At 36.0% G+C, this 25746-nt stretch overlaps 1 protein-coding gene and 1 long non-coding RNA gene across 3 annotated transcripts in view; one reads left to right on the top strand and one right to left on the bottom strand.

Annotated features, from left to right (window-relative positions):
- The window catches only part of LOC138702867 (uncharacterized), a 154126-nt gene that overhangs the window by 23431 nt on the left and 104949 nt on the right, over nt 1-25746 (top strand). The window lies entirely within an intron of this gene.
- LOC138702866 (cyclic GMP-AMP synthase-like receptor) overlaps nt 6684-25746 on the bottom strand; it is a 39611-nt gene continuing 20548 nt past the window's right edge. For both annotated transcript variants that reach the window (XM_069830220.1, XM_069830221.1), the window contains 7 exons: nt 24823-24994; nt 22996-23157; nt 20163-20300; nt 17070-17192; nt 13827-14013; nt 10607-11006; nt 6684-8346 (listed from right to left, as the gene is read on the bottom strand). In XM_069830220.1, the coding sequence (XP_069686321.1) occupies nt 10612-11006; nt 13827-14013; nt 17070-17192; nt 20163-20300; nt 22996-23157; nt 24823-24994 (1177 nt within the window). In that variant the 3' untranslated portion in view covers nt 6684-8346; nt 10607-10611. The remainder of the gene's footprint in view (nt 8347-10606; nt 11007-13826; nt 14014-17069; nt 17193-20162; nt 20301-22995; nt 23158-24822; nt 24995-25746) is intronic.

Below are 25746 nucleotides of genomic sequence, written 5' to 3'. Positions count from 1 at the left end.
TGATGCACAAAGCGGGGTATCGGGGCTACAAGCCCCGATGATGATCTGACGTGTAGCACATGATGCAAAAAGCGGGGTATCGGGGCTGCAAGCCCCGATGATGATCTGACTTGTAGCACATGATGCAAAAAGTGGGGTATCGGGGCTGCAAGCCCCGATGATGATCTGACGTGTAGCACATGAAGCAAAAAGCGGGGTATTGGGACTGCAAGCCCCGATGATGATCTGACATGTAGCACATGATGCAAAAAGTGGGGTATCGGGGCTTCAGCCCCGATGATGATCTGACGTGTAGCACATGATGTAAAAAGCGGGGTATCGGGGCTGCAAGCCCCGATGATGATCTGACGTTAGGACATGATGAAAAAAGCGGGGTATCGGGGCTGCAAGCCCCGATGATGATCCGACGTGTAGCACATGATGTAAAAAGCGGGGTATCGGGGCTGCAAGCCCCGATGATGATCTGACGTGTAGCACATGATGCAAAAAGCGGGGTATCGGGGCTGCAAGCCCCGATGATGATCTGACATGTAGCACATGATGCAAAAAGCGGAGTATCGGGGCTGCAAGCCCCGATGATGATCCGACGTGTAGCACATGATGTAAAAAGCGGGGTATCGGGACTGAAAGCCCCGATGATGATCTGACGTGTAGCACATGATGCAAAAAGCGGGGTATCGGGGCTGCAAGCCCCGATGATGATCTGACGTGTAGCAAATAGTGCAAAAAGCGGGGTATCGGGGCTGCAAGCCCCGATGATGATCTGACATGTAGCACATGTTGCAAAAAGTGGGGTATCGGGGCTTCAGCCCCAATGATGATCTGACGTGTAGCACATGATGTAAAAAGCGGGGTATCGGGGCTGCAAGCCCCGATGATGATCTGACGTTAGCACATGATGAAAAAAGCGGGGTATCGGGGCTGCAAGCCCCGATGATGATCCGACGTGTAGCACATGATGTAAAAAGCGGGGTATCGGGGCTGCAAGCCCCGATGATGATCTGACGTGTAGCACATGATGCAAAAAGCGGGGTATCGGGGCTTCAAGCCCCGATGATGATCTGACATGTAGCACATGATGCAAAAAGCGGAGTATCGGGGCTGCAAGCCCCGATGATGATCCGACGTGTAGCACATGATGTAAAAAGCGGGGTATCGGGACTGAAAGCCCCGATGATGATCTGACGTGTAGCACATGATGCAAAAAGCGGGGTATCGTGGCTGCAAGCCCCGATGATGATCTGACGTGTAGCACATAATGCAAAAAGCGGGGTATCGGGGCTGCAAGCCCCGATGATGATCTGACATGTAGCACATGATGCAAAAAGTGGGGTATCGGGGCTTCAGCCCCGATGATGATCTGACGTGTAGCACATGATGTAAAAAGCGGGGTATCGGGGCTGCAAGCCCCGATGATGATCTGACGTTAGCACATGATGAAAAAAGCGGGGTATCGGGGCTGCAAGCCCCGATGATGATCTTACATGTAGCACATGATGCACAAAGCGGGGTATCGGGGCTGCAAGCCCCGATGATGATCTGACGTGTAGCACATGATGTAAAAAGCGTGGTATCGGGGCTGCAAGCCCCGATGATGATCTGACGTTAGCGCATGATGAAAAAAGCGGGGTATCGGGGCTGCAAGCCCCGATGATGATCTGACATGTAGCACATGATGCAAAAAAGCGGGGTATCGGGGCTGCAAACCCCGATGATGATCTGACGTGTAGCACATGATGCAAAAAGCGGGGTATCGGGGCTGCAAGCCCCGATGATGATCTGACGTGTAGCACATGATGCAAAAAGCGGGGTATCGGGGCTGCAAGCCCCGATGATGATCTGACTTGTAGCACATGATGCAAAAAGTGGGGTATCGGGGCTGCAAGCCCCGATGATGATCTGACGTGTAGCACATGATGCAAAAAGCGGGGTATCGGGGCTGCAAGCCCCGATGATGATCCGACGTGTAGCGCATGATGAAAAAAAAGCGGGGTGTCGGGCACTGAAAAGTGCCTTTTCGAAAGCATGGTGATGCGCATTTGACAAACGCAGTGTATGTACTTGCTAATAATCCCTTTTTATTTATCGTTATTTACGTAAAAATGATGCGTCAAAAAATAATAATTTCGTACTCACTACACTTCCTATATTCACATTTGTCTTTCAGTGATTTATTAAAGAATGTACCCGTATTTAAAAGACTAATAATTTAGAAACATTTTACATAAATCATCCTTGTGCCAAAAGACGATGCTTCCTGGAACAAATTATCGTATTTTGCAGTGGTAGTCAGTACTCGCTGAAATGGGTAATAATATAATATAATTATGTTGTACGTAGCAAGATCGATTTTTCAATTGATAGGATATTTTATGAGGTTGTCACGACTGAGATATCTGTTGTCATTTGCTTTTATTTGTCAGAAGGCCTTGACTGACGGGTATATAAGGACCGGCGCTCTTAGGGGTGGGGTGGAGGTCGGGGTTTGGGATGGCTCACAAGTAACAAGAGGAGAAGGGAGAGAGACACCTGGTATTTTAAACATTTATATCGTTCACTAGATGAGTTGATTCAACTAACCTGGAAATAATGTGAATCGTTCAGCGACGACTTCTTGTAAATAACCTTATTCTCTTATTGAATTTGGTATTCCCAAGAAACTAGTTCGATTAATTAAAATGTGTCTCACTGTCAGTGAAACGTACAGCAGAGTCCATATAGGCCAGTTTCTATCTGATGCTTTTCCAATTCATTGCGGGCTAAAGCAAGGAGATGCACTATCACCTTTACTTTTTAACTTTGCTGTAGAATATGCCATTAGGTAAGTCAGGATAACAGACACTGTTTGGAATTGAACGGGTTATATCAGCTGCTTGTCTATGCGGATGACGTGAATATCTTGAGAAAATCCACAAACTGCAGTATTAGGGAAAACACGGGAATTTTACTTGAAGTAAGTAAAGAGATAGATTTGGAAGTAAATCCCGAAAAGGCGAAGTATATGATTATGTCTCGTGACCAGAACATAGTACGAAATGGAAATACAAAAATTGGACATTTATCCTTTGAAAAGGTGGAAAAGTTCAAATATCTTGGAGCAGCACTAACAAATATAAATGGTACTTGGGAGGAAATTAAACGCAGAATAAATATGAGAAATGCCTCTTATTATTCGGTTGTGAAGCTTTTGTCATCCAGTCTGTTCTTAAAAAAACTGAAAGTTAGAGTTAATAAAACAGTTATATTACTGGTTGTGAAACTTGAACTCTCACTTTGAGAGAGTAACAGAGGCCAAGGGTGTTCGAGATTAAGGTGCTTAGGAAAAATATTTGAGGCTAAAAGGGATGAAGTTACAGGAGAATGGAGAAAGTTACACAACGTAGAACTGCACACATTGTATTCTTCACCTGACATAATTAGAAATATTAAATCCAGGTGTTTGAGATGGGCAGGGCATGTAGCACATATGGGCGAACCCAGAAATTCATATAGGCTCTAGAGTGTTAGTTGGGAGGCTGGAGGGAAAAAGACTTTCGGGGAGGTCGAGATGTAGATGGAAGGATAATATAAAAATGGATTTGAGGGACGGTAAGATATGATGGTAGAGACTGGATTAATCTTGCTCGGGATAGGGACCGATGGCAGGCTTATGTGAGGGTGGCAGTGAACCTCTGGGCTCATTAAAAGCCATTTGTAAGGGTGGCAATGAACCTCCGGGTTCCTTAAAAGCCATTTGTAAGTAAGTAAGCAAGGAAAAGTACAATTTTTTGGTCCAGGGATAATACTAGTCTTTATTTGCTGATGAACATTATTACCGGTAGCCTACTCATTTTACTTAATATTTTGGAACATCGGCTAACCTAGCCAAATTATTTGGTCCAGGGATAATTATTCGAAATACATTGCATAGTCATCTTTACTGATAATTTGTTTCTCGTCCCTTTTGATTCGAGGCTCGACAGACATAATCACCAATGCTGGAACAGTTTGTTTACCAGTACCTGTATTCTAGAGTTCAAAGAACAATTTGCAGTGTGATCTATATGGCCATGATTTTTTGCACTTTACAAACCTCCTCACTTGCTTGCCCACAAAATTTGAAAGAAAAAAAAAATGTAATTTTCTAGTTTGCACACACCACTTATAATTAAATATTTCTTTATACCGATACTTAGGTCTGCTTATTACGTTTTGTGGGGTCATTTTCCAGTTGTTCCAGTGCACGGATACCTGTAGTAGTTTCTTTTGCTATTCAGGTCCATAACCCTATCGCAAGTGTTGTTGTAATACGATCTCCACACACATATATTCTTCAGCCTAAATGAGAGCCAATTCGTTGGGAAACCTTCAGTCACAGTTTTCACAGTTTTGCGACTATAAATATATTCATTGTTACGACATTTCCTGCAAAATGTTCCCTGGATCTTCAAGCACTGGATAAGGGGAGCAACTGAAACTACTTTACGTTAACTAGACATTTACCCGGTTTAAAAATATAAAATCCCGCAAACAGTTGTGTTGTTTGAGGACAGCTCACATTGTTATTACCAATTCACTATCTGTGCAGCAGGAGTTAACATTACGGATTCCCAACATTACTTCCCACATGTTTTTAGGTAAATGTTTGCGAATAAATTAAACTCTGTTGTTGAGTATATTGTGTGAATTGTCACATATCAGTTGAGGTAAAACATGACCCTGATGTAGAACATTTTAACTGTTAGGTATTTGTTAATGATAATATAAATATTGTTACTGTGCCTGTTCGAAGTTTTTAGGCTACGAACCAATGTAACTTGTGTGACCACACCCAATGACGCTACCTCTCCTCACTATGGGCATGAGAGGCCGAAGTTGGGTATAAAATTAGCCATGCTGTGTGAACTTTCTCAGCAATATCTCGGCATTGAGAGCAGCTACAGACCTATGCAACCACTCCTTTGATTTGTAATTGCGAGTTCTGCAATATTAAAGTGATAAGATACACGTATGAGTGAAAAATTTGTTGTGAGTTGAAACTAATTTTGGAATGTCACTTCATATGAAGAGAAAATATAAGTTATTGATTGCATGCCCTTCATTAATTACTTCTCTCATCATAGACCCATACTCTGCATTTGTAAACCGAAACAAAAATAAAACATTCAAACCAACACTCCTGTAGTTTCATTCCCGAAACTGGGTGACATAATATAAGTCCAGGCTACTATGTGCCAGATAAAAACAGTCCTTCAAGTTATAGGCTTACTTCACTTATTCCCATGATAGCAAAGACTGTGGAAGCTTGTATATTAAAACAGTTCTATTTACTTTCTTAGTAATAACCTACTTTCACAAGCACAATCTGACTTTTTGCACGATCGTGTTTTTTTTTGTTGTTGTATTTATAGCTATTGTTGTTAGGCCTTGAAAGTTAGAATTCCCACACAGAAACTTGTTGCTAGGGACACAATTCTTCATAATAGAAAACTACTGAAATAGACCCATTACAGTGCACTTATTGTTACTTAGTTACCATTAGTTTTGCGAAGACTTTGGAATAATATTGCTCTAAATTTTCAATGCAAAATATATTGTACTATTTGCAATTTTAAAATCATTATCGTACAAAAAATGTTGTAGAATACACGTTTGTGAAGTGCATTATAAAAATCTCGGAAAATGAAAAACTCGCTCTGCTCGTTTTTCAAACTTTTCCTCGATTTTGTAAAAAGCATTTCCCTATCTTGTATCGTAATATACTATTATTACTCCAAGTCTGTCTATAATAAATGAACTAGACTAGAATCAATACTTGACATAATAATGGAGAGTTTTGAAAATAAATATGTGGCAGGGGCAACACTAGTTGACCTAGCGACACTATCTCCCATACACAAATCATTAAAAAATTAGCATACTATGGCATAAACTATGTAAGTTAGAGTTGATTTCTTATTTGGAATCCAGACAACAAATGGTGGTGCTGGGTAATAATAATACATCTACATATAAAAAAATCATTACCAGAGTGCCTGAGGGATCACTTTTAGGGCTTTTTCTATTTCTTATAATAATGAATGATTCAGAAACAAATGTTCACTGTAAAACCATTTTCCATGCAGACGATACTGCTTTTCTTACAGTTGCAAATAATAGTGAAATGACAGAACAGAGGCAAATAGCAATAATGAGACAAATTGTTCATTGGTTTGATGCAAACAATTTGACAATAAATTAATAAAAAACCGAAAATATTCTTTTTCCTCTCCAGACGAATTTTAATGAAACTGAAGCAGTGGCAACAGCTGGGTATACGCACTGGCGCATATGCACACCTTGTAATAAATTATTTTTATACCGCTTTTATTGGTTTCTTATTGCTTACTTTGTCAATATTTTCTTTATTGAAACCTGTGTTCTGTCATGTGTTCACTTAAGTTTCCGCACACTGTACAAAATCGCTGTACTTTGGTTTCTATTCCTATTCCACTTTCACATGGCGAGCATCTACGTAGACATAGGTGAGGGGTTGGTGGTGTGCACAAAATACAGTTTCTACGCACATCATCTCCGAGCTGCTACTGCTCTCACACATCATTTCTTGTTCACTTGTCGACACATCAGTGAGCTCACAGGTCAACATTCTCACTTGAACAGGGTGCTTCCATTTATTGATAAGAAATAATTCAGAACAAAACATATGCCATCGTCTTAACACAACCCAGAAAGAAAATATTATTATTTAATATTTATACAACATTATCACTGCCGTAGTGATATACATACACATCAGACAAAAAGTCAATATAAAGTAGACACTCCACATGTAAGATTAAGTAAAACAATCAACTCTTTTAAATACACAGCTCAAAAAAATTAAGGGATAATGCAATTACAAAGTCATCTAACAGTACCTCTGCAAAATAAAGCAACATAGTAAAGACGCAGTTAAATTTAAAAGAAGTGGCATTGAGGTTTGGGGTTAAATTAGTCAATAAGCTATAGAAATGCTTCCAAAGAATTTATTGTTCTCCCCCTAGATCTGTAGTTAGCAAATCAGTTCTCTTTTTGTCTGTGTATCCCCTACGAGGTGCATGAATTTACTGTACAGGCAATCCATAATCAAAGCTTTTGTGAGTGCATTGAATAAATGCTGTTCATAATTTTATATTTACAGTCAAGATGTACATCTTCTTGTAGGACTTAGTGCAGAACTGTTTTGAGAACATGGGAGGAGTGATAGTAGGAGGAAAAATAAAGTACATAAGATTTGCTGATGATATGGCGTTGTTCACTGGCTCAGAAGAAACTACCTACTGAAGGATCACTGGAAGGGATGATGAATGAGAAAAGAGTTTGGGGCAGAAGAAAATATCAGATGATAGATGACATTAAGATATGTGGATCGTAATGCGGAGACTAAGAGGAAGGCAGAAAATAGGAAAGATTGGAGAATCCTGGATTTGCAGTGAAAGACCTGCGTATGGGCAGAACACTTATATATTTATGTATGTATGACATTACTAGCAGAAGACGAGATGATACTAAGGGATATGCTACTGGAGCTAAATGACAGTTGTGAGCAGTATGAGATAAATATAACTAAATTCCAACAAGAAAAAAAATATAGAAGTTAGAGTATGGGTGACGAAAGAATAATTCTGAAATTGCTCAGGAAGAGAAAAGGAAATTGGCACAGACACTGACTAAGAAGAAACTGTCTACTGAAAGATGCACTGGAAGGAATGGTGAATGGGAGAAAAGTTCGGGGCAGAAGATATCAGATGATAGATGACATTAAAATATATGGATCATATGCAGAGACTAAGAGGAAGGCGGAAAATAGGGAAGATTGGAGAATGCTGGGTTTGCAGGAAAGACTTGTCCTTTGGCAGAAAACTATGAATGGATGAAACAAGATGTGTTTCAGTCTACTCTTCAAATTATACAATTTGGTACGGATTTCATTAAAACAAGATGTATTTCAGTCTACTCTTCATATCATACAATTTTATGATTCTTGACGTGTATATAATAATTGTTATTGGTAATAGTAAGGCAATTTCTACGTCAAAGATTAAAAAGATTACTGCAATCAAAAAAAATCATGGATTTCATTAAAATATCACAATTCACATAATGAAGTCTCCTTATAAGTAGATAACTGGAGCTTGTCAACTCGTCTCAGCTTGTGCAACTCATGCAAGTGTAATATAGGTTAAAATGAAATTAACTTCAACAAAATGAAATTATCATGTAAGTGTGCATCAGTGGATGTAGATGTCTCTCTAAACCAGCAATATTATAAACTGACACTTTCCAAGTCTTTTCCATCAAATATCTCCTCAGTCATCAGTCTGGCATCTGTAATCAAGAGTTGAGAACAAAGTGACAGGCGGAGCATAGAAGTTTGCCTTTATTCTGTACAAAGACACTTTTACATGCAGCAAGTATCCTTTCATACTAAGCAATCATTGACACCAATTGGCCAGTGCAAAATAAATCTGGCTTTATTTGAAACTATAAGTGTTAAATCTGATACTATTTCGGTGGGTATTTCATGAAATAAGTTGTCAATTAAATGTATTATGTTATGTTTAATATAAATATTTTTTTGTTTACACATATCACATATCAGCATCGCGAAAATATAAACTGTGCATGGTTTCTACATTGATCGCACAAAGATTTGTGCGACAATCAGTAAGTATTTTCGTGTTTGCAGAAATGCTCCTAAAGAGAACCACATTTCTTGCGAATAAATAATTCATACCAAATTCACTGTGGTCCTCTACTAGCCTTCCAAAAATCTCTTACATCAAAATTCAAAATATAGCCTCTGGTGCATAACACTGAAGAATGTTACATATAGCATTCATTTTTTTCAATTTTTGCTACAGACATTTTTTGATAGTCATAGAGATGGTAAAATTAAGTGTACACAATATCCGTGAGAAAATACAGAAATGTTGACATTACCAAGCAATTGACAAATTTACTGAGACAAAAGTCATAAACATGTTTTTTAACAACATTGAATAAAATTTTGTTGCATATTTCGTAGTTTTTGGGGTAGAGGGAGTATATTTCGTGGTTATTGACAAATTTCGCACAATGATCCAAACTTTACATTATTTCATAAGTTTGTTTTGTATAAATATGATATCTTAGGTACCGGTATCTGGAAGAGTAATATAAGAAAGAAAGTAATTGTGGAAAATTTCGTGTGTATCACTATTACCAAAAAATACAATCCCGCAAATGTATTGATAAAGTGTATGAATATACGTGCATGCAATAAATATATGCATTCAATGCACTTTTCAACTAAGTGAGCACTAACTAATCACAACTGAGAGTTAGGTACTTTATTTTCCGATAATCTTTTATTCAGGCTTCAATTTCGTAACCTTACAAATAGCATGAGCAACTATTTTTCTTTGATTTGCACAGATGGGTTGGTAAGTAAGTTACAATCGAACTAGCGACCCTACATTTTAAAATGAGGCACCAGAAGCTACAGTATCACCACTAGCCAGGTGTCAAAGATCAGTGTGCTCACAACCTAAACAAAGAAGCAGCAATGGCAAGACGAGGCACTCTGCACAAGTGTATCATTGTCGAGAAGCACTTCGGTGTGCCATTTTTCTGGGAAACAGTCTGGTAGCAAAGGATTTTCATAAAGAAATGCTGCCCATGTATGGTGAGCATTGCCTGTTATGTCAAGCTGTCTACAATTGGGTGCAGAAGTTCTCTGAAGGACAGACAAGTATCGAACATCAAGTTGGTCGGCTAGTAGAGGTTGCCACAGTAGCTGTTGTGCAACAGTTTGGCGCCTTGATCCGAGTAGACAGGATGAAGGGGACGATATGTTGACCCGGATAGTCACAGGCCCAAGACAAAGCGTGCATCAATGCTAGGATCAAATTACCAATGGCACATTCATGCAGAGGTGCCACCACATTGCACCTGCTGTTTCTTAGCTTCACTTGTCCACGCTGTGCAGTAATGGTTAACATGTCTGACTGTGAAACAAGTGGGACCAAGGTTCAAATCCTGGTTGTGACAAATTACCTGGTTGAGGTTTTTTTTGAAAGTTTCCCCCTCAATCCAGTAAGAGAAAATACTGGATAGCTTACGATGCTGGACCCTGGACTCATTTCGCTGGCATTATCACTTTCATCACTCAGATGTTAGATAATCATCGTAGTTGATAAAGTGTTGTGCAATAAACTGATTTAAAGAATTGTTTCACTTTTGCACACATCGATAATAATGCTGTCTAGTGGTGATAGTTTCAGGCATCTCATTAAAAATTTAGGTCGCTACTTCCCAATTTCTATCTTATTTAGTAGCTGTACCTCGTATTTGCTGCTGTAAAGACCTAATGATATGCGCAGTTTGAGGACATTTCGACATGAGCACATTAAACAGTTTTCTTGTAATTTTGCAAGGATGGTTGCAACAGTTAAATTTGATTCATACATAATTCCTCAAAATGAAATAGAAACTTATGATTATTATATGTTGATAATCGAGCATCATTAATAATAAATACATTTATTCCAATTATTGTAACAGCAGTCAATGTTCCACATTCTACAATATAGAGAAAAGTTATTACCTGCATCACAAATGCATGTCTCGTGCAAAATTTTCTGCAGTCAGCAACATCACATCTAATTCGGATGGCAGCTGTCGGTTTGAGCAGTTCTGTTGTTTGCCCAGCCTCAGCTGATCCCGAAGAGTGGCATTGTCATCTCTCAACTGGTTTACAGTGTCTGTCAGTGAATCCACCTTCCTGTTAAGTGTCTGCAACAATGTCATCATCTGATTCAGCTTGGCAGCTACATCTGGACTGCCTGACTTGGGTTCTGACTTCTTCGCTTGCACCTGTTGTGAGCTTTCTTTAACAACCACTGGCACACCACAATGCTGTTTGATAGTACTCGATACTGAAGCTGTTTCTAATAGGTTGGGAAGAATGGTGTTCTTCTCCAGACTTTCAAACTCTTTCTTTGGCACTGAAAAAAAAAAAAAAAAAAAAAAACAAAAAAAACAAAGATTTACTGAGTCTGCGGACATGTTTCTGGTTTAGTCTGGCACATTTTAAATCCTTTGTGGTTGAATCTAAAGAGAGAGCTGTCACATTACACACAGGTGCCAAAACAATGAGTACCAGTACCAGAAAGTTATGGAATGACTTATCATTATCCAGAGTCGAAAGGAATTGAATGACAAACATTTAGGTTGATCTTATTCAGGAGAATTCCGATATAAACGCCTAATGCCAACTGCTCCAAAAAATATTTCTGTCTGCAGTTCAATGCTTTGTTATATCTGAACTGCGACCAAGCACGAGCGCTGCTCATTCGGTCTCAAATTTTGTTATTACTACTGTATCTTCTTTTTATATTGCTTGTATTATTTTATTTATATTTCTCTTGTTTGTTTTGTAATTATATTTCTATATTCTGTATATTTAAATTTAAATAAATAAATAAATTAACAGTTATTACTAGACTTCAGATTTTATGCTCTAAGAATTGGATTTTAGGTGCCTAAAATAGGCTCGATAAAATTATGAAAATGGCTGTAGAAATTAAAAATTGGCTCTAAAATCATATCTTATGACCGTTCATCATGTCTTACTCAAAACTAATAAATATATTTTATATAAAGGTAACATCAATTCCATTACACATCAAATCAGCCCAGAGAATGGCGTGAAGTTATGTAAGATTCCACTAGTACAGACAGCCACCATTAATGATAGTAAGAGTATCAGTCCTATATGCCTGCTCCTGGTATTCACTTCTGTTAGAACCCCAGAGCCATAATGTGGTCAAAGAATTAGGTCAATGGAGAAAATCCATGATCCCATAGGGAATCAAACCCGCAACTTTCTGACTTTTACTGCATTACACCTTAACAGTAATGCTACCATGTGTCCCCAAATATCTCTTATACCAGTATTATTGTTGGTTGAGTCTTATACAAATCTTGCTCTCGCAATACACAACCAGTAACTTCTCCAAATCTTCATGAGACTATTTACACTTTTGTCTGTTAACATAAGTTAGTAGGCAGAAAATGCTAACTTCTACTGATGTTGCCGGAGAATACTTCAATTTTGGAATTGTTTATATTGGAAAGCACATTGTCCCATTTTCGTACACTTTTCCAACAAAACATTTGTTACTGTATTCAGATTGGTAAGTCCAGGGTTCTTCTGAAAAACATTTCCTAGTTTTTCGCGTACTTTTTCTTAAACTGATTCTGATGCCGAGCTAAGATTCTCCCTATCCTGAGTTGAATTGCTCATAAATTCGTTTCTTTGCAGTTTCAAAAGAAGGAATCATAGCAACCAAGAATGTAAAATGTGACGTGATGTAAGCCACCTCGATGTGGAGTCATCCAAGAAGGTACTTACTGTTAGCATAGGAGATGCAAGTTGCCTCATCTTCCAAAAAGGAAATAATAATCGTTAAGAAATTACAAAGAAAAGAAAATGTATTATTAATATTGTGAAATAAAATTGGAAGAAACAGGTTCTGACATCAAATTAGGCATGTTTAGACTCTTTAAAATTAGTACTACTATTTACAACAATCCATGAAACTTGTTAATACAACTTAATATGAGTATATCTCTTCAGGAACAGAATAGGTTTACTTAAAATCCAATGTCTTGTTATTACATATTTTCAGCTGATCGCTGTAGATATGCATAGAAGAATGAAGGACGTGCACTATATTCTTTTAATTCTTATAATAGAATTTGTGATTCTTAATGAAGTGGGAAAGGAAGATGGTTTGATCATAATGTATCGGCTAAGCAATACATCAGCATTGTATATTTTGAATAGTATAGAAGGTGATTTAGAATTTCCAACAGAAGATATGACTTAAAAAACTATAAACCTCACATTTATTTGAATAATCAAATAGGTACTTCATAATTATTATGTAAATGATAATTTTTATTGAAGAAACGTTTTATAAATTTTCGATTCCCTAAAATACAGCAACCAAAGTAATACTGTATGAACAACAAATTTATCATATAGGCCTAAATTTACCTTTAGAGGCATTGGAACAGTGCAAATCCATGAAGTCTTTCCATTGTGCATGATATTTCCTTGCATCTGTTTTCATATTATCCCATTTTCTTTTCAATATTCCTAAAGACATTGGGATGAGGTTTTTTACACTGAAATCTCTTTCTACGTTTTTCCAACCTTTCTTCTTTCCTTCTGAAGTTTGCGCATCCATCTTTTTGTTTACAATGATTTTAATAAATTTTGAGGCTACCTCTGCTTATGATGACTTTTATTATTGTAATATATCAAATTAACTCATTATAAAGGCCATTGCTTACATTAACAAGGCACATGGCCTTCGAAATTGCGATTTGACTATGATTCCGAAGGCCGTGATGACTTAATTTGGAATTAAATTAATTGGCTTTATTTTAAATATGTATTAGTTTAATGAAATGCAAACGAATTAAATATGATTTAACTTCCGTATTTAAGTTAAATTACAATTAGTTAATTGTGGATTAGTAATATGTTGGTGAAATCGGCCCTTAGTTGCAGAAAATAATATATTTTAATAGTTCTTCCTGTGTGACACCTGAAAACTGATGTAACATTATCTAGAAAAACTTTTCTACAGATTAATGTGTCAGTTCGAAATGTAAACTCGGACAATTTGCGTAACATGGTATGACCACCGTGGGAAGACTAACTTGGCAACAGCTGAAATATAGAATAAGGAAAAAGTATCTAAAGATTAACATTTTTTCACGTCTTAATTTGTAATGTGAACTCAGAAACTTACAGATAAATTTCGCTACAATCATTGGATTGGTTTCAACTTCCTTCTCTATTTTTTCAATTATCTTGTTCAGTCTGTCGCAGATATTCTTCTTGTTCTTGTCATTGTATCCTTCTGTAAGGTCGTAGCGCTTATCCCAGTAATAGTTGATCGATTTCTGCTGGAGTTTATCACGAAAGACCTTCAGCATCTGAAATTAAATCATTTATACAACCTCAAAATCCGTCATAATTCTAAACCTACACATTGTACTGAAGATAAAAGTAATTTAATATCTTTTAATCTAAGAAGATGACTCAGTAAGGACGAAAACAGAATTGCAGTGAAAACATAAGTGTTAATAAAGATGTAAAAATATCGTCTCTTTCATATTTCATGATTTTCATACTTTTTTATACTGTTGCTTCTTTTGTTGATGTATCCAAATTGACGTTGTCTCTCATGATATTCTTGTTGAGAAATGAAAATAATTAATATTGCACTTGAAATTATTAAATAGTAACTTTCTAACAGGTTTCAATGAGTTAAAATGGACATCACATTTTCTAGCCCACTTAAGTAACTAACTGCGTCCCTCAAGGCTCAATACTTGGTCATTCTTTTTCAATATTTACATAAATTATCTTCTAAGTTACGTTTTTGATAAGAGTGTTTTTATATGCTCATTACACTACTTTCTTAACTATTAGTAAGTCTATGAATACTTTTGAAAAATTTAATGAAGAAGTAATAAATAAATGTGCAAGTTGGTTTGATGCTAATACATTAACTATAAATTTAAATAATACAGAAGAAATTATATTTAGCTTATGTAATTTTAATGTTGTTGTTGTTGTTTAATGCCTGGCATCTAACAATGAAGCGATTGGCGCTCTTGCTCTCCAGTACGTTTGAATTAGGTCTTTCTCTCCTGACAGTGTGCTGCAGGTTTTCAGATATTCTTTGTTCATATGTTTGAGTGTTGCATAGAGTGCAGGATGGTGAAGTCAGAATTCCTGTTTTGTAGAGATGGTTCGCTAAACAATCATGGCTTGTAAGCAATCTAAAAGCTGCTACTGCTATTTAGATAGTACACCAAATTGGGACATCCACCCCTATTAATGTGATTATTAAATTATCAAGATTTTTCAATATTGTTCGAAAATTGAAATTATGTACACAAGTCAATTTATTACAGCATGCATATTTAGCATTCTTTCATTCACAGTTAACATAATATGAATTTCTCCTATGGGGTCATTCAGATGGGGCTAAACGGATTTTCTTATGACAAAAAAATAATAAAATAGAAGCAGTGAGATGTACAGCTTAAATTGAATGAACGAAGTTTTGTAGGAAGTATTTTAAAGAGCTAAAATCGTGCCTCGTTTGTTTATTTTCTACACTTTATTATTTGTTAAAGAGAAAATTATTTCTGCATTAAATCTGAAAAGTACTATACATAATTACAATGCTAGAGAAAAGAACTTTATTGAGTACACTACATTAGCAAAAGTTCAAAATTGTTATAGAAATGTTGGAATTAAGCTCTTCAATATACTTCCCTTGAGTGCAGATCCTCTAGTATGAATATGACTAAAGCATTTTATGATATTAATGAGTCTGAAATGTCTTGTAAATCTGAAATGTCTCTCATTGCTTTCTGAAGGGAATCAGATGATGTCTATAAAGATGCAGATGGCAAAAACTTAAGCATCCTTAACTCTAGATTTTAAAATAAAGGATTAAGGATTCTTACTCAGATATATATAGAAGCCAAAAACATAAGCATCTTTGACACTACATTTTAAAATAAAATATTAAAGATTAAAATTCATATTCTAACTCTGAGATCTGGGGAGCGAGGGGAATCAAATAATGGAAAAAGAAAACGAAGATGAAAAGTTTTTGAGTACCTCACCTGAAATTCGAGAGGCTGTATATAGTGCCACATTACATTTCTTACCGCAAAAGTGAAGGAAGTTGAATGAAACAACTTGCAAGGAATTAAAAAAAATGTATGTTCACAAGAAAGTGAAGGAGCTTACAGAAAATGGCTTATTGACTAATCTTTTGATAAATACAATAAAATCTTCTCAAGCGTTCCAGTCTTCAATCTGAATATGGAATGATTGGTCATTAAACAATAATGTGGATATAAGTCAGTATGGTAAGCTGAGGTTATTAAAATAAAATAAAAAATGTTTCGTTTCCGTTTAAAAATGTAAACAATATTAAGCATAAATTAAATGACTGATGAACTGTTACGTTATCTGGATAAATAAATGACTTCACTGTGTTAAATACATTTTGCTGATATGTTACCTGATAGACTAGTTTCGATGTTGTTTGCATCATCCTCTGAATCCTAGTGAGTTCCAGCTTATCTTCTGGTTTCTTATTGTGATGGGGTGTATCAGGATTGTATTAAAAAGGTGTGTGTTCTAAAATTCAATTGAGGGTTGAGGATGTATTGTGGGTGTGTTTTTGTGTGTCTGTAAATTTCGTACTGTTTTAGACTAGAGTGAATATAAATTAAATTTACTACAGGTAGTTTCTTCAAAATTCACTAGATGAAAGATTTCTTATGATAACAATATGTTCACAAAATTGTAGTTTTATCTGTATTATATGTTTGGGATTTCATATATATATGTGGCTTCTAATAAATTAGTACTGTACCTAATGTGGAAAGGAATGTGGCATCTAAAGTGAATATTCAAAATTGTAGTAATTGTCACATTACAATAAAATTAGTTTGATGTGTTTAATTTTTTTTTTAATTGATGTTGCAAAGAGAGAGTTACGAAATTTTTGTAACACGTTGCTATGTAAAAATTCGTGGCAGTGAGTTTTTTAAATGTTATATGACTGAAGTGACACTTCGAAATTCAAGTATCAAATAAAGGCTTGTTTTACACACGAATGTAGATAAATAAAATCAGTTTCCACAATCCATTTTTGTTATACATTTTATATTCATAAATTGTAATCTGAGATTTAAATATGAGTATGTTTTCGCGTGACTTCGTTATGCTCCATGAGGAAGGGGGGGGGGGGAGCATTCCAGACTGAGAATCACGGTATTAGTCATAAAAGATATGACTGAAACTTCTGAAAACCAAATCATAACTCAGCCTTGAATCTAACCATTGTAATGACTTTAAAATGTTACACTCACAGGACATATTTACAGAAATGCAAGTGGTTCAAAGAAAATCTCTTCTGGCAAACAAGTCATCACTGCAGTCTCTTTTCACAACTCACGTGCATGAAGAGGAATCCCTGCTTCTGTGTCCAAAATTCTCTTCCACGGATGTCCACCTCCCATAGAAACAGTGTCTTTAAATAATAGCTAGCAATATTTATGCCTTGGGTGTCTCGAAATTTCTGAAAGAAAATATAGAAACTGTATTACCATCGAAATCAAACAAAAACATTAGAATGGAGATCTATAAATTGCGGGGTTTGACAAGGCCTGCCTTTACTTACCTTTACTTTTTATTATTTATACCAACGTCATTATCAGACATTGGAGTTAACAGTACATGCAAATATTCTGCTTCAATGTAACAACACACTAGATACCCTGTTACATGCCGATGATCAAGTATTACAATGAAAGTGAGTTACAATATCGTACTTGGTGCAGCATCTAAATCTCATAGCAGGACAGTTTAACATGGAAATATCAACTGAAAAAGAAACGTCTTGCATTTCAGGGATAATATCAGTCCGCAGAAAGATATGTGCAGATGATGAAATATTGGAATGCGTCAGTTCTTTCAAATAGGCCTATCTATCTTATTTAGAAGAATAAGATATTAATTTCAATATTTAGAATTTTAATAGATCTTTCAGAAATAATCAAGTTTTCACATCAAACGAAGTTCAAATTCATACAGATTAAAAGCAAATAACATTTTGGGCAGAACAATACTTTTGTGTGGAAGTGAGGCATGGACCATTAGGAAACAAAGCGAACATTGGCTTATACTTTATTGGCTGCTTTGAACACCCACTTAACACAAACACCTCTGACCATCCCAGCCTGTCTCCCCATTCCCATGCTCACAGTTGCCACATTCATTGATATTCTCGTGCTAACCGATGGAATTCTTGGAATTCGGGAAAGATGTGGCAACTCTTCCTCCATGTGAATATGAAGGGACCCTGTCAATTTTTCTAAACCAGGGTTCTGATTGGTTAGGCTACTAGTAGGCGAATACAGGATTTCCGTCACAGTAAGAAAGACATATATTTATGACAACCAATTAGTAGGGGGCAGTAGAAGGCCTGATGGCAAAGTTCTTTCCTTGAAACTGCACTCCTTATATAAAATGAACCGGAACTTTACCACTGAAATGAAATATTTGAGAAAGACTGATGGCTATACTTTATTCGAGCACAAAACAAATCAGGAAATTTTACACGAACTCCAGATAACTCCAATGGCTGAATATTTAGAGCATTGCGGACAAAATTGGCTTCAACATGTGTCCAGAATGGGCATGTCCAGGATATCACGGCAAATTCTTCGTTACTTTCCTCATGAGAGAAGATCTTTGGGAAGACTACACAGGAGGGAAGATCAACATGGTAAAGACTAATGATGGTGATAATTGATTATGATAATGTGCTGATGTCAATGCATCAACAAATGTCACGTATCGGGTATTTGTGAAGTTGGGAGAACTAGTGTCATGGCACCTCATCACCATAGCCAGTAGTGGCCAGTGATGAAATCCTCAGTGAGGTCTGATGTAACTAGTTTAAGTAGCCTACTTCCTATACTGATTATTTATTATTGTTGATAATATTATTGTTATTATTGCTATTAATAATAATATAGCCAATGATATAATGAAAAATAATAATAAAATATCACTTGCCAAATAAGTTGTTATGCTGTGAGTTTGATTCAATAACTGTTTCAATGTGATGAAGCAGCACATATTATGCTCAGCAGATGAAGAATATGTTGAAATTCACATGCACATATTTTTTACGTTACTGAAGCTCTCAGTAGACCACACTGTTTTTTTTTTTTTTTTTTTTTTTTTTTTTTCGACAGCAACAAGCAGAAAATTTATTTTGCATCACATTACCACTTAACCATTTGTGTTGCCCAAACCAAAATGGATTGAAAGCTCACGTTTTAAGATTATCTTTCTGAAAAATTGGCATAGGTATCTCTTTACTTAAAACTTCCCTTTCTTCAATATTATTTCTTCTTTTAAAAGGATACTCTGACAATGAATTAATTATATCATCATTATTGTTCGCATCTTTTTCGGCTTCCATTTTCCCGAAATACATAACAACACTGGATCACATTCAGTACTGTACAGTATTAGTTGTGAAGTACAATAGTACAACACCTTCTCTTAAGTCATAAACTGAGACACAAGGGAAGAGAACAATGTGGGCTCATGCCTACTAGACAGCGAGAACTTTTATGTTATTTATATCTTATTCGAAAGAGAGAATGGTGTGCGGAAGCTACTGCATCTATCATTCCCAAGAAAAAGTGGTTGTGTTGGAAAGAGTGGGTGAAGAAAGAATGATGCTGAAACTGATCAGAAAGAGAAAAAGGAATTGTTTGGGTCACTGGCTGAGAAGAAACTGCCAACTAAAAGATGCACTGGAAGGAATGGTGAATGAGACAAACAAAAGTTTGGGGCAGAAGAAGACATCAGATGACAGACGACATTAAGATATGTGGAACATATGCGGAGACTAAGAGAAAGGCAGAAAATAGGAAAGATTGGAGAATGCTGGGTTTGCAGTGAAATACCTGCCCATGGGCAGAACACTTATGTATGTATGAATGACTTATTTAGGAAGACAAGCCACCACTGCTATTTTCATTCCATCCCACCCTTGAGATGGGCATTGATAAGAGAACAGTCTGTGGAAAAGAGAAAGCTGATGGGTGAATGAATACTGGCCAAGTCACAAGGTCAGAAGAAATGTGCTCTTCAAGTGCAGCCTCAAAGCCCATGAAAACATACAAAATGTAGAAGTCAGACCCGACCAGAATGTTTCAGGTCTCGGGAACAAATTTTACTGCAAGGCGGGTCTAAAAAGTCACAAAGTTTTAAAATGCTTCTAGAACGCTATATTCTCCATTCAAATAACAAAAATGTTATATAACAGTACAAAATTTGAGTTTAATTAAGCCAAATGACTGAGGCCTGCCATAGCAAATCAGTCGCCATTGACTATAGCACAGAGTAGTTATGCGTGACTCAGGGCAGCCACAGTGAAAGACTCATTAGAGAACAATGGATGTAAAATTTGCTGACAATCATCATGTCATCAACTATCACTTTTGTGTGTTCAATCTTGTTTTCTTACCTTCAGCAGTCGACACACGGGCTTCAGGACACCTTTATCATTTATCATCTCTCTTTCTTGTTCATGAAATGCTAGTCTCCATAAGGTGCCATCTGTGTTCCCTTTTTTTGGCTTTGGTACAATAAACCAGGATGTACGCTTCAGTGGAAAAAGAAGAGAGCATATTACATCACCTTACTAAACTATAACAATAAATGTGAGTACATATCAAAGTTGACATATACAGTGAGCAGCATATACAACTTACTGACATTGTGACCGTTCATAGGGCGTGTGTTTAGAGGGGAGATCCAACCACCTATCACACAGGAGGAAAACGAATAAGCAGTGATTTAGGCCTATATTCCCATACAAATAATGTGCTGGTAGAAGGTAATAAGAAAACGTTATGTTATATTATGTTACATTACCTGTTATCAAAGCATAGCCTATGTTGAAAATGATGTCCACCTTTCTGTATACAATAATCACAACAAAGAAACTTACAGATATTCAGGGTAGAATACAGCTAAGTCCTAGAAAATCTTCATGCCTATTAGTACAAGGATGCGACATGTCACAAAGATTAGCATTAAGGGGGCTGAAAATGCTACACTTTTATCCTCCTTGTGTGACAATAGTTCATCAATTACAGCAAGGGGTTCCAGCTACTCGCGTGGTTTTTTGTTACGGTACTGTTGAGCCATCTCAATTATTAATGATGACGGACGAAGCTTGGTTCCATTTAAGCTGTTATCTGCACTTTCAGAATATAAGGCTCTGGAACACTGAAAATCCTCATTTAGTGCATGGAGTTCCTCTTTGTGATCAGAAGGTGGCTATGTGGTGTAGCATTACTGCACGCAGGATAATTTACTCATTTTCTTTTACAATACAGTCAGCTCACAGTGTTATATGTGAGACATACAGCTGCCTGTTTTTTTTCCAATACTCACTGGAGATGAAAAGCATTATGTTTATTTTCAGCTGGATAACTCCACTGCTCATCAGCCATTATATCGTTAAAAACATGAGAAAAAGTTTTTGATGATCGCATAATTAGTAGTGGACTTAAAATGTTTGTGGTTTTTACCTGTGGGGGAATTTAAACAGAGAGTGTATGTGAACAGTCCTGTTTGATGCTGGGTGAAATTAGAAATAGAGAGCTGCATGGATGTGATTCTTGCACTCAGAAAGGTGGACATCATTTTCAACATCATCATCATCTTCTTTCAAACATGTATAAGGCCATGTGACCTGTTATGGATTCGATCAATCTTTTTGCAGGACATCCTATTGATCTTTTCCCTGGTGGTGTGTAACGGAGAATCACTTCTGGGATTCTGCTGTTATTCATCCTGTTAACAAGGTTCATCCATTTTTCTCTCTGTGTTCCTCTATATTCTAAATTATTGGTTCGATTTGGAGTTTGTTGAGGACGTCTTCATTCCTCTTGTGGTCCCATTTAGAGTATCCTGCTGTTTTCTCATAGATCGCATATCAGCTGCAGTTATTAGGGTCTCATCTCTTTTCCTAATTGTTCATTCCTCACAAGCATAAGTGAAAACTGGTCGAGCTAAGGTTTTGTAATGTTGTATTCTTGCTTGCTTTTGGACGAGTGTTGGCTTCATAACAGAGTTTATGGTACTGGTACCCAAGGTTTTGATAAATTTAGAAACCAGTAATTGAATTTGAAATATCTATGTGATTCATTCATTATTATTAGCAGGTGGTCTAAATAATTAAATTAATTTATTCTTTCTAGTGGAATATTAATAAGACTGATTTTGCTAGGTATTCAGTCTTTACCATTGATGATTAAAATTTTTGTTTCTATGGTGGATATTTCCACATGTTTTGATAATAGATAAGTTCAACATAACGTTTTATTATTATCTCTTACTGGTACATTATTTGTATGGGACTATAGGCCTAAAACACCGCCATTCACTGCTGATTCATTTTCCTGCCATGCGAGAGAGTGGTCAGATCTCCCCACTAAACACACATCCTATGACCGATGATAATGCTGGTAAGTTGTATATACCGCGCACTGTACATGTTGTCTGCTTCATAACAATTCAGTTCCTGTCATGTTGCGAATGGTATTACTGTTTGTTTATAGCTTTTTTTTTCACTTAAATTTTTACCCAAAAATATACTAAACGAAATCATTTAATATGCATCCAAATAAATTAATTAATTAACTTTCGTTTTCTTGATTACATACATTAAAGTCATTATTTATAATCCAAAAAGTAAGACAGTTGACTTAATCTAGATATTGTAGGATTTAAGTATAATATGGACAGCTCAGAAGCCAATCAGTGTGTCACTAAATATCCAGTTCTGAGGTATTGGGCTTGAGGGATTCTTTGTGAGTGTACATCACATGCAAGAATCAGGTTAGAAGATTGTAGAGACTACGTAATTTGATACTGAAGCAGGTGTAGCCGTACTAGACACGTGACTCCTACCTACTTCTTGGACAACTCAGCATCAATTTAACATACCTATCTGTATTCAAACTTGAACTGTCAGAAGGTAATTCCGTAGGAATTGTTAGAATGTCTTGCATTTATCAGTTATTTTTGAAATTTAGACAGATAAGGAGAAGTACAGTATTTCCTGCTATAATGGTTTTATTCAGTATTATGCATTATCTACAGGCTTGTCTATAAATCCAAAATGGCATAATTCTTTATTATATCTCCTTACAAAAAATAAAATAAAACACGGATTCAAAACAAGTAATTAAGAAATAAAACCCCAACCAGGAATAATAGACGTATTAATGTGTAGTTAAAATGAACGAGTGAATATTTTACCCCTAATCATGCAAAGTAGAGGATACCTTTGCTGCAATCAGGTTAGGCGAGAGACTGCGCACATGGTGTGGAGGCCATTTTGGATGAGTGAACTCTATCACAGGAACAAAATCGACGTCCACTTTTGCATTATCAGGAGGAATTATGATGTTGAAAGTCATTGCAGGACCTGACTTTGTTAGCGAGATCTGTTAACAAGGTTATTAAAGATTACATCAATAATAATAATAATAATAATAATAATAATAATAATAATAAACTTTATTATTGAGTGGAAAACTCCACTAACAGTATATACATTGTTAGTATTTACAAACCTAACACAATACAGTACATTCACTTAATTTAAATTATATACTCGTATATAACATTTAATACTGGTACTTAAGAATATACAGATATAGGCTACTGTAAAATACTTATTATACAGGTATACTGTAAAATACATATAAAATTAAAAATTATATACCGGTACCAGTATTTATCAAATTCCATATAATACATTGTTAAAACTATATTCTTGAGAAGACTTTTATCAATATCACAAAGATAGATTCTATATTATAAATATATTTCCTATAGGGCACATAAGCAAAGTATAAAATCTATATAACATTTATGTTCCTCATATTCACTAATGCTTTACCAAGCCTTCTTTTATTCAGGACTTAAATTGATTCAATGATAACATCTGTATATATAGTGGCAAACATCAGACATGTCATTAAAAAAAGAAAAGACAAGTACTAGGCCTATATATGTCCTCATAGACTTGGGTGTTCATGTTTTGCTTTACAGCAGTTAATGTTACTTACCAGTACATAATTTGTAAGCTTTTACATTAACCAAGTTCCTCGAAAGTGAGAACTAGTGCATCTAGTCTTATTAGCAGGACTACAGATGGAAACTTCAGCATGCTCTTGCTGGTAAGTAACGTCATCTCATAAAAGAAAGTAAACTTGCGAATTCTAAATGAGGCAGTAGAGCAAATAGACAGCTTCAAATACTTGAGGTGTAAGCTTACTATAAGTGACGTGAGCTGCTGCTGAAGTGGACAATGAGAAATGAAGCTGTGTTGGGAAGAGTGGGTGAAGAAAGAATGATGCTGAAACTGACCAGAAAGAGGAAAAGAAATTGGTTGGGTCACTGGCTGAGAAGAAACTGCCTACTGAAGGATGCATTGGAAGGAATGGTGAACGGGAAAAGAGTTTGAGAAAGAGGAAGGCAGAAAATAGGAAAGATTGGAGAAAGTTGGGTTGGCAGTGAAAGACCTGTCCTTGGACAGAACACTGAATGAATGAATGACCCTTATTGAATAAAAATATTTATGTAATTCATGGTGCCTCTAATTGTTTTGAGTAGTGTAGGCCTATTATTAAAAGTTTATTTTTAAATTATTTCAGAGTTGTGTTTATGTTGTGCTGTGTTCCATTATATTGTGTTATGTTTTAGGCTGATATTACACTATCAAAGATATTTTATAAAATATAATATGACACTGCATTGGGTTTTATTTTATGAAAGTTTATTTGATAAAAGATCTTTTGTAAAATGTAAGTGCAGCTTGTTACCTTCTATAAAAGATCTGACTAGCTTGAAACCAATATGATGAAAAGTAAATATTGTTGGACTGTTACTACGACCGAAATGCTGAAATGAGAATATGAATAAAATTAAGTTTTTTGTTTCTGAGATACATTTAATGTAATCAGAACAAATTAAAATAATATGCATAGTAGTATGCTTTCCTGATGGATATTATCCCTCAGTGTACTTACATGCAGCCAAAAGAGTAAGCTTACTGATTTCCCACTTGCTCATACCGTGTTCTGATACCGGTACTCGCAACATACCTGATATGGTGTTTTTTCCCCCAATCCGTCAGGGTTCTCAAGTACAAGTTCATAGCAGTTGGATTTCTTCTGTTTAAGTGTATTTAGAGCTTTATTCACCACACTCTCTATCCATTTCCGAAACTCGGTCTCCAACAGGTAGTCGTCTTTATTCCTCCAGGAGTCCATATACCTGGAACAATAATTGATTTTTTAACTATTCTTTGAAACTACACAAAAAATATTTTAACACAGAACCTAGGAACACTTTGTTAGTGTGGGTTAAGAAATGACGTGAATTTCCAGTGCGAGGTTCAGAGCCTGCTGGTCACAGTATGTGAAGTCAAAATTAGCTCGACTACATTCCAAATTCTTCAGATCCTGTATGATTCCTTACAAAATTCAGCTTGTTCACGATTGAAATAACCACATGTGAAAAACAGTGGGACATTCTACAGTGGGTAATGCTTTCCTGCAGGAATGTAACAGTGCTTGCAGAATTATGGTGGATAGCTCACAAACATTGTTTTCAAACAGTACTTTGTAAGTTAACTTATAAAATGATACATTTCCTATGTAAAACAGAAAATCAATATCCCGAATTTAAAAGAAAATTTACAAATTAAACCAAACCCTTTAACTCTATTAAATATAGAATATAATCTAAATTTAACAGAAGAAATACTGATATCAGAAGTAAACACTGAAATATTGAAACAATTATCTTTAGAGACAATTAATATTAGGTACTCTCCACAAAACTGGCTTCATTTATACACTGACAGATCCTTGATCTCCAGAGAACAAGGTGCCGGTGCAGGTATTATGTGCTGTCTCTTCTCACTTTATAGATCTCTTGGATATGGAACAACAAGTTTTGATGGTGAAATTATTGCAATAAGTGAATGTCTCAGGAATCTTCTATGCCACGTCAATAAATTTAGG

This window comes from Periplaneta americana, chromosome 7, assembly GCF_040183065.1.
Source record: "Periplaneta americana isolate PAMFEO1 chromosome 7, P.americana_PAMFEO1_priV1, whole genome shotgun sequence".
Classification (NCBI taxonomy): domain Eukaryota; kingdom Metazoa; phylum Arthropoda; class Insecta; order Blattodea; family Blattidae; genus Periplaneta; species Periplaneta americana.
The sequence above is the reverse complement of the archived record's forward strand: the minus strand, read 5'-3'. Positions and strand labels throughout refer to the sequence as shown.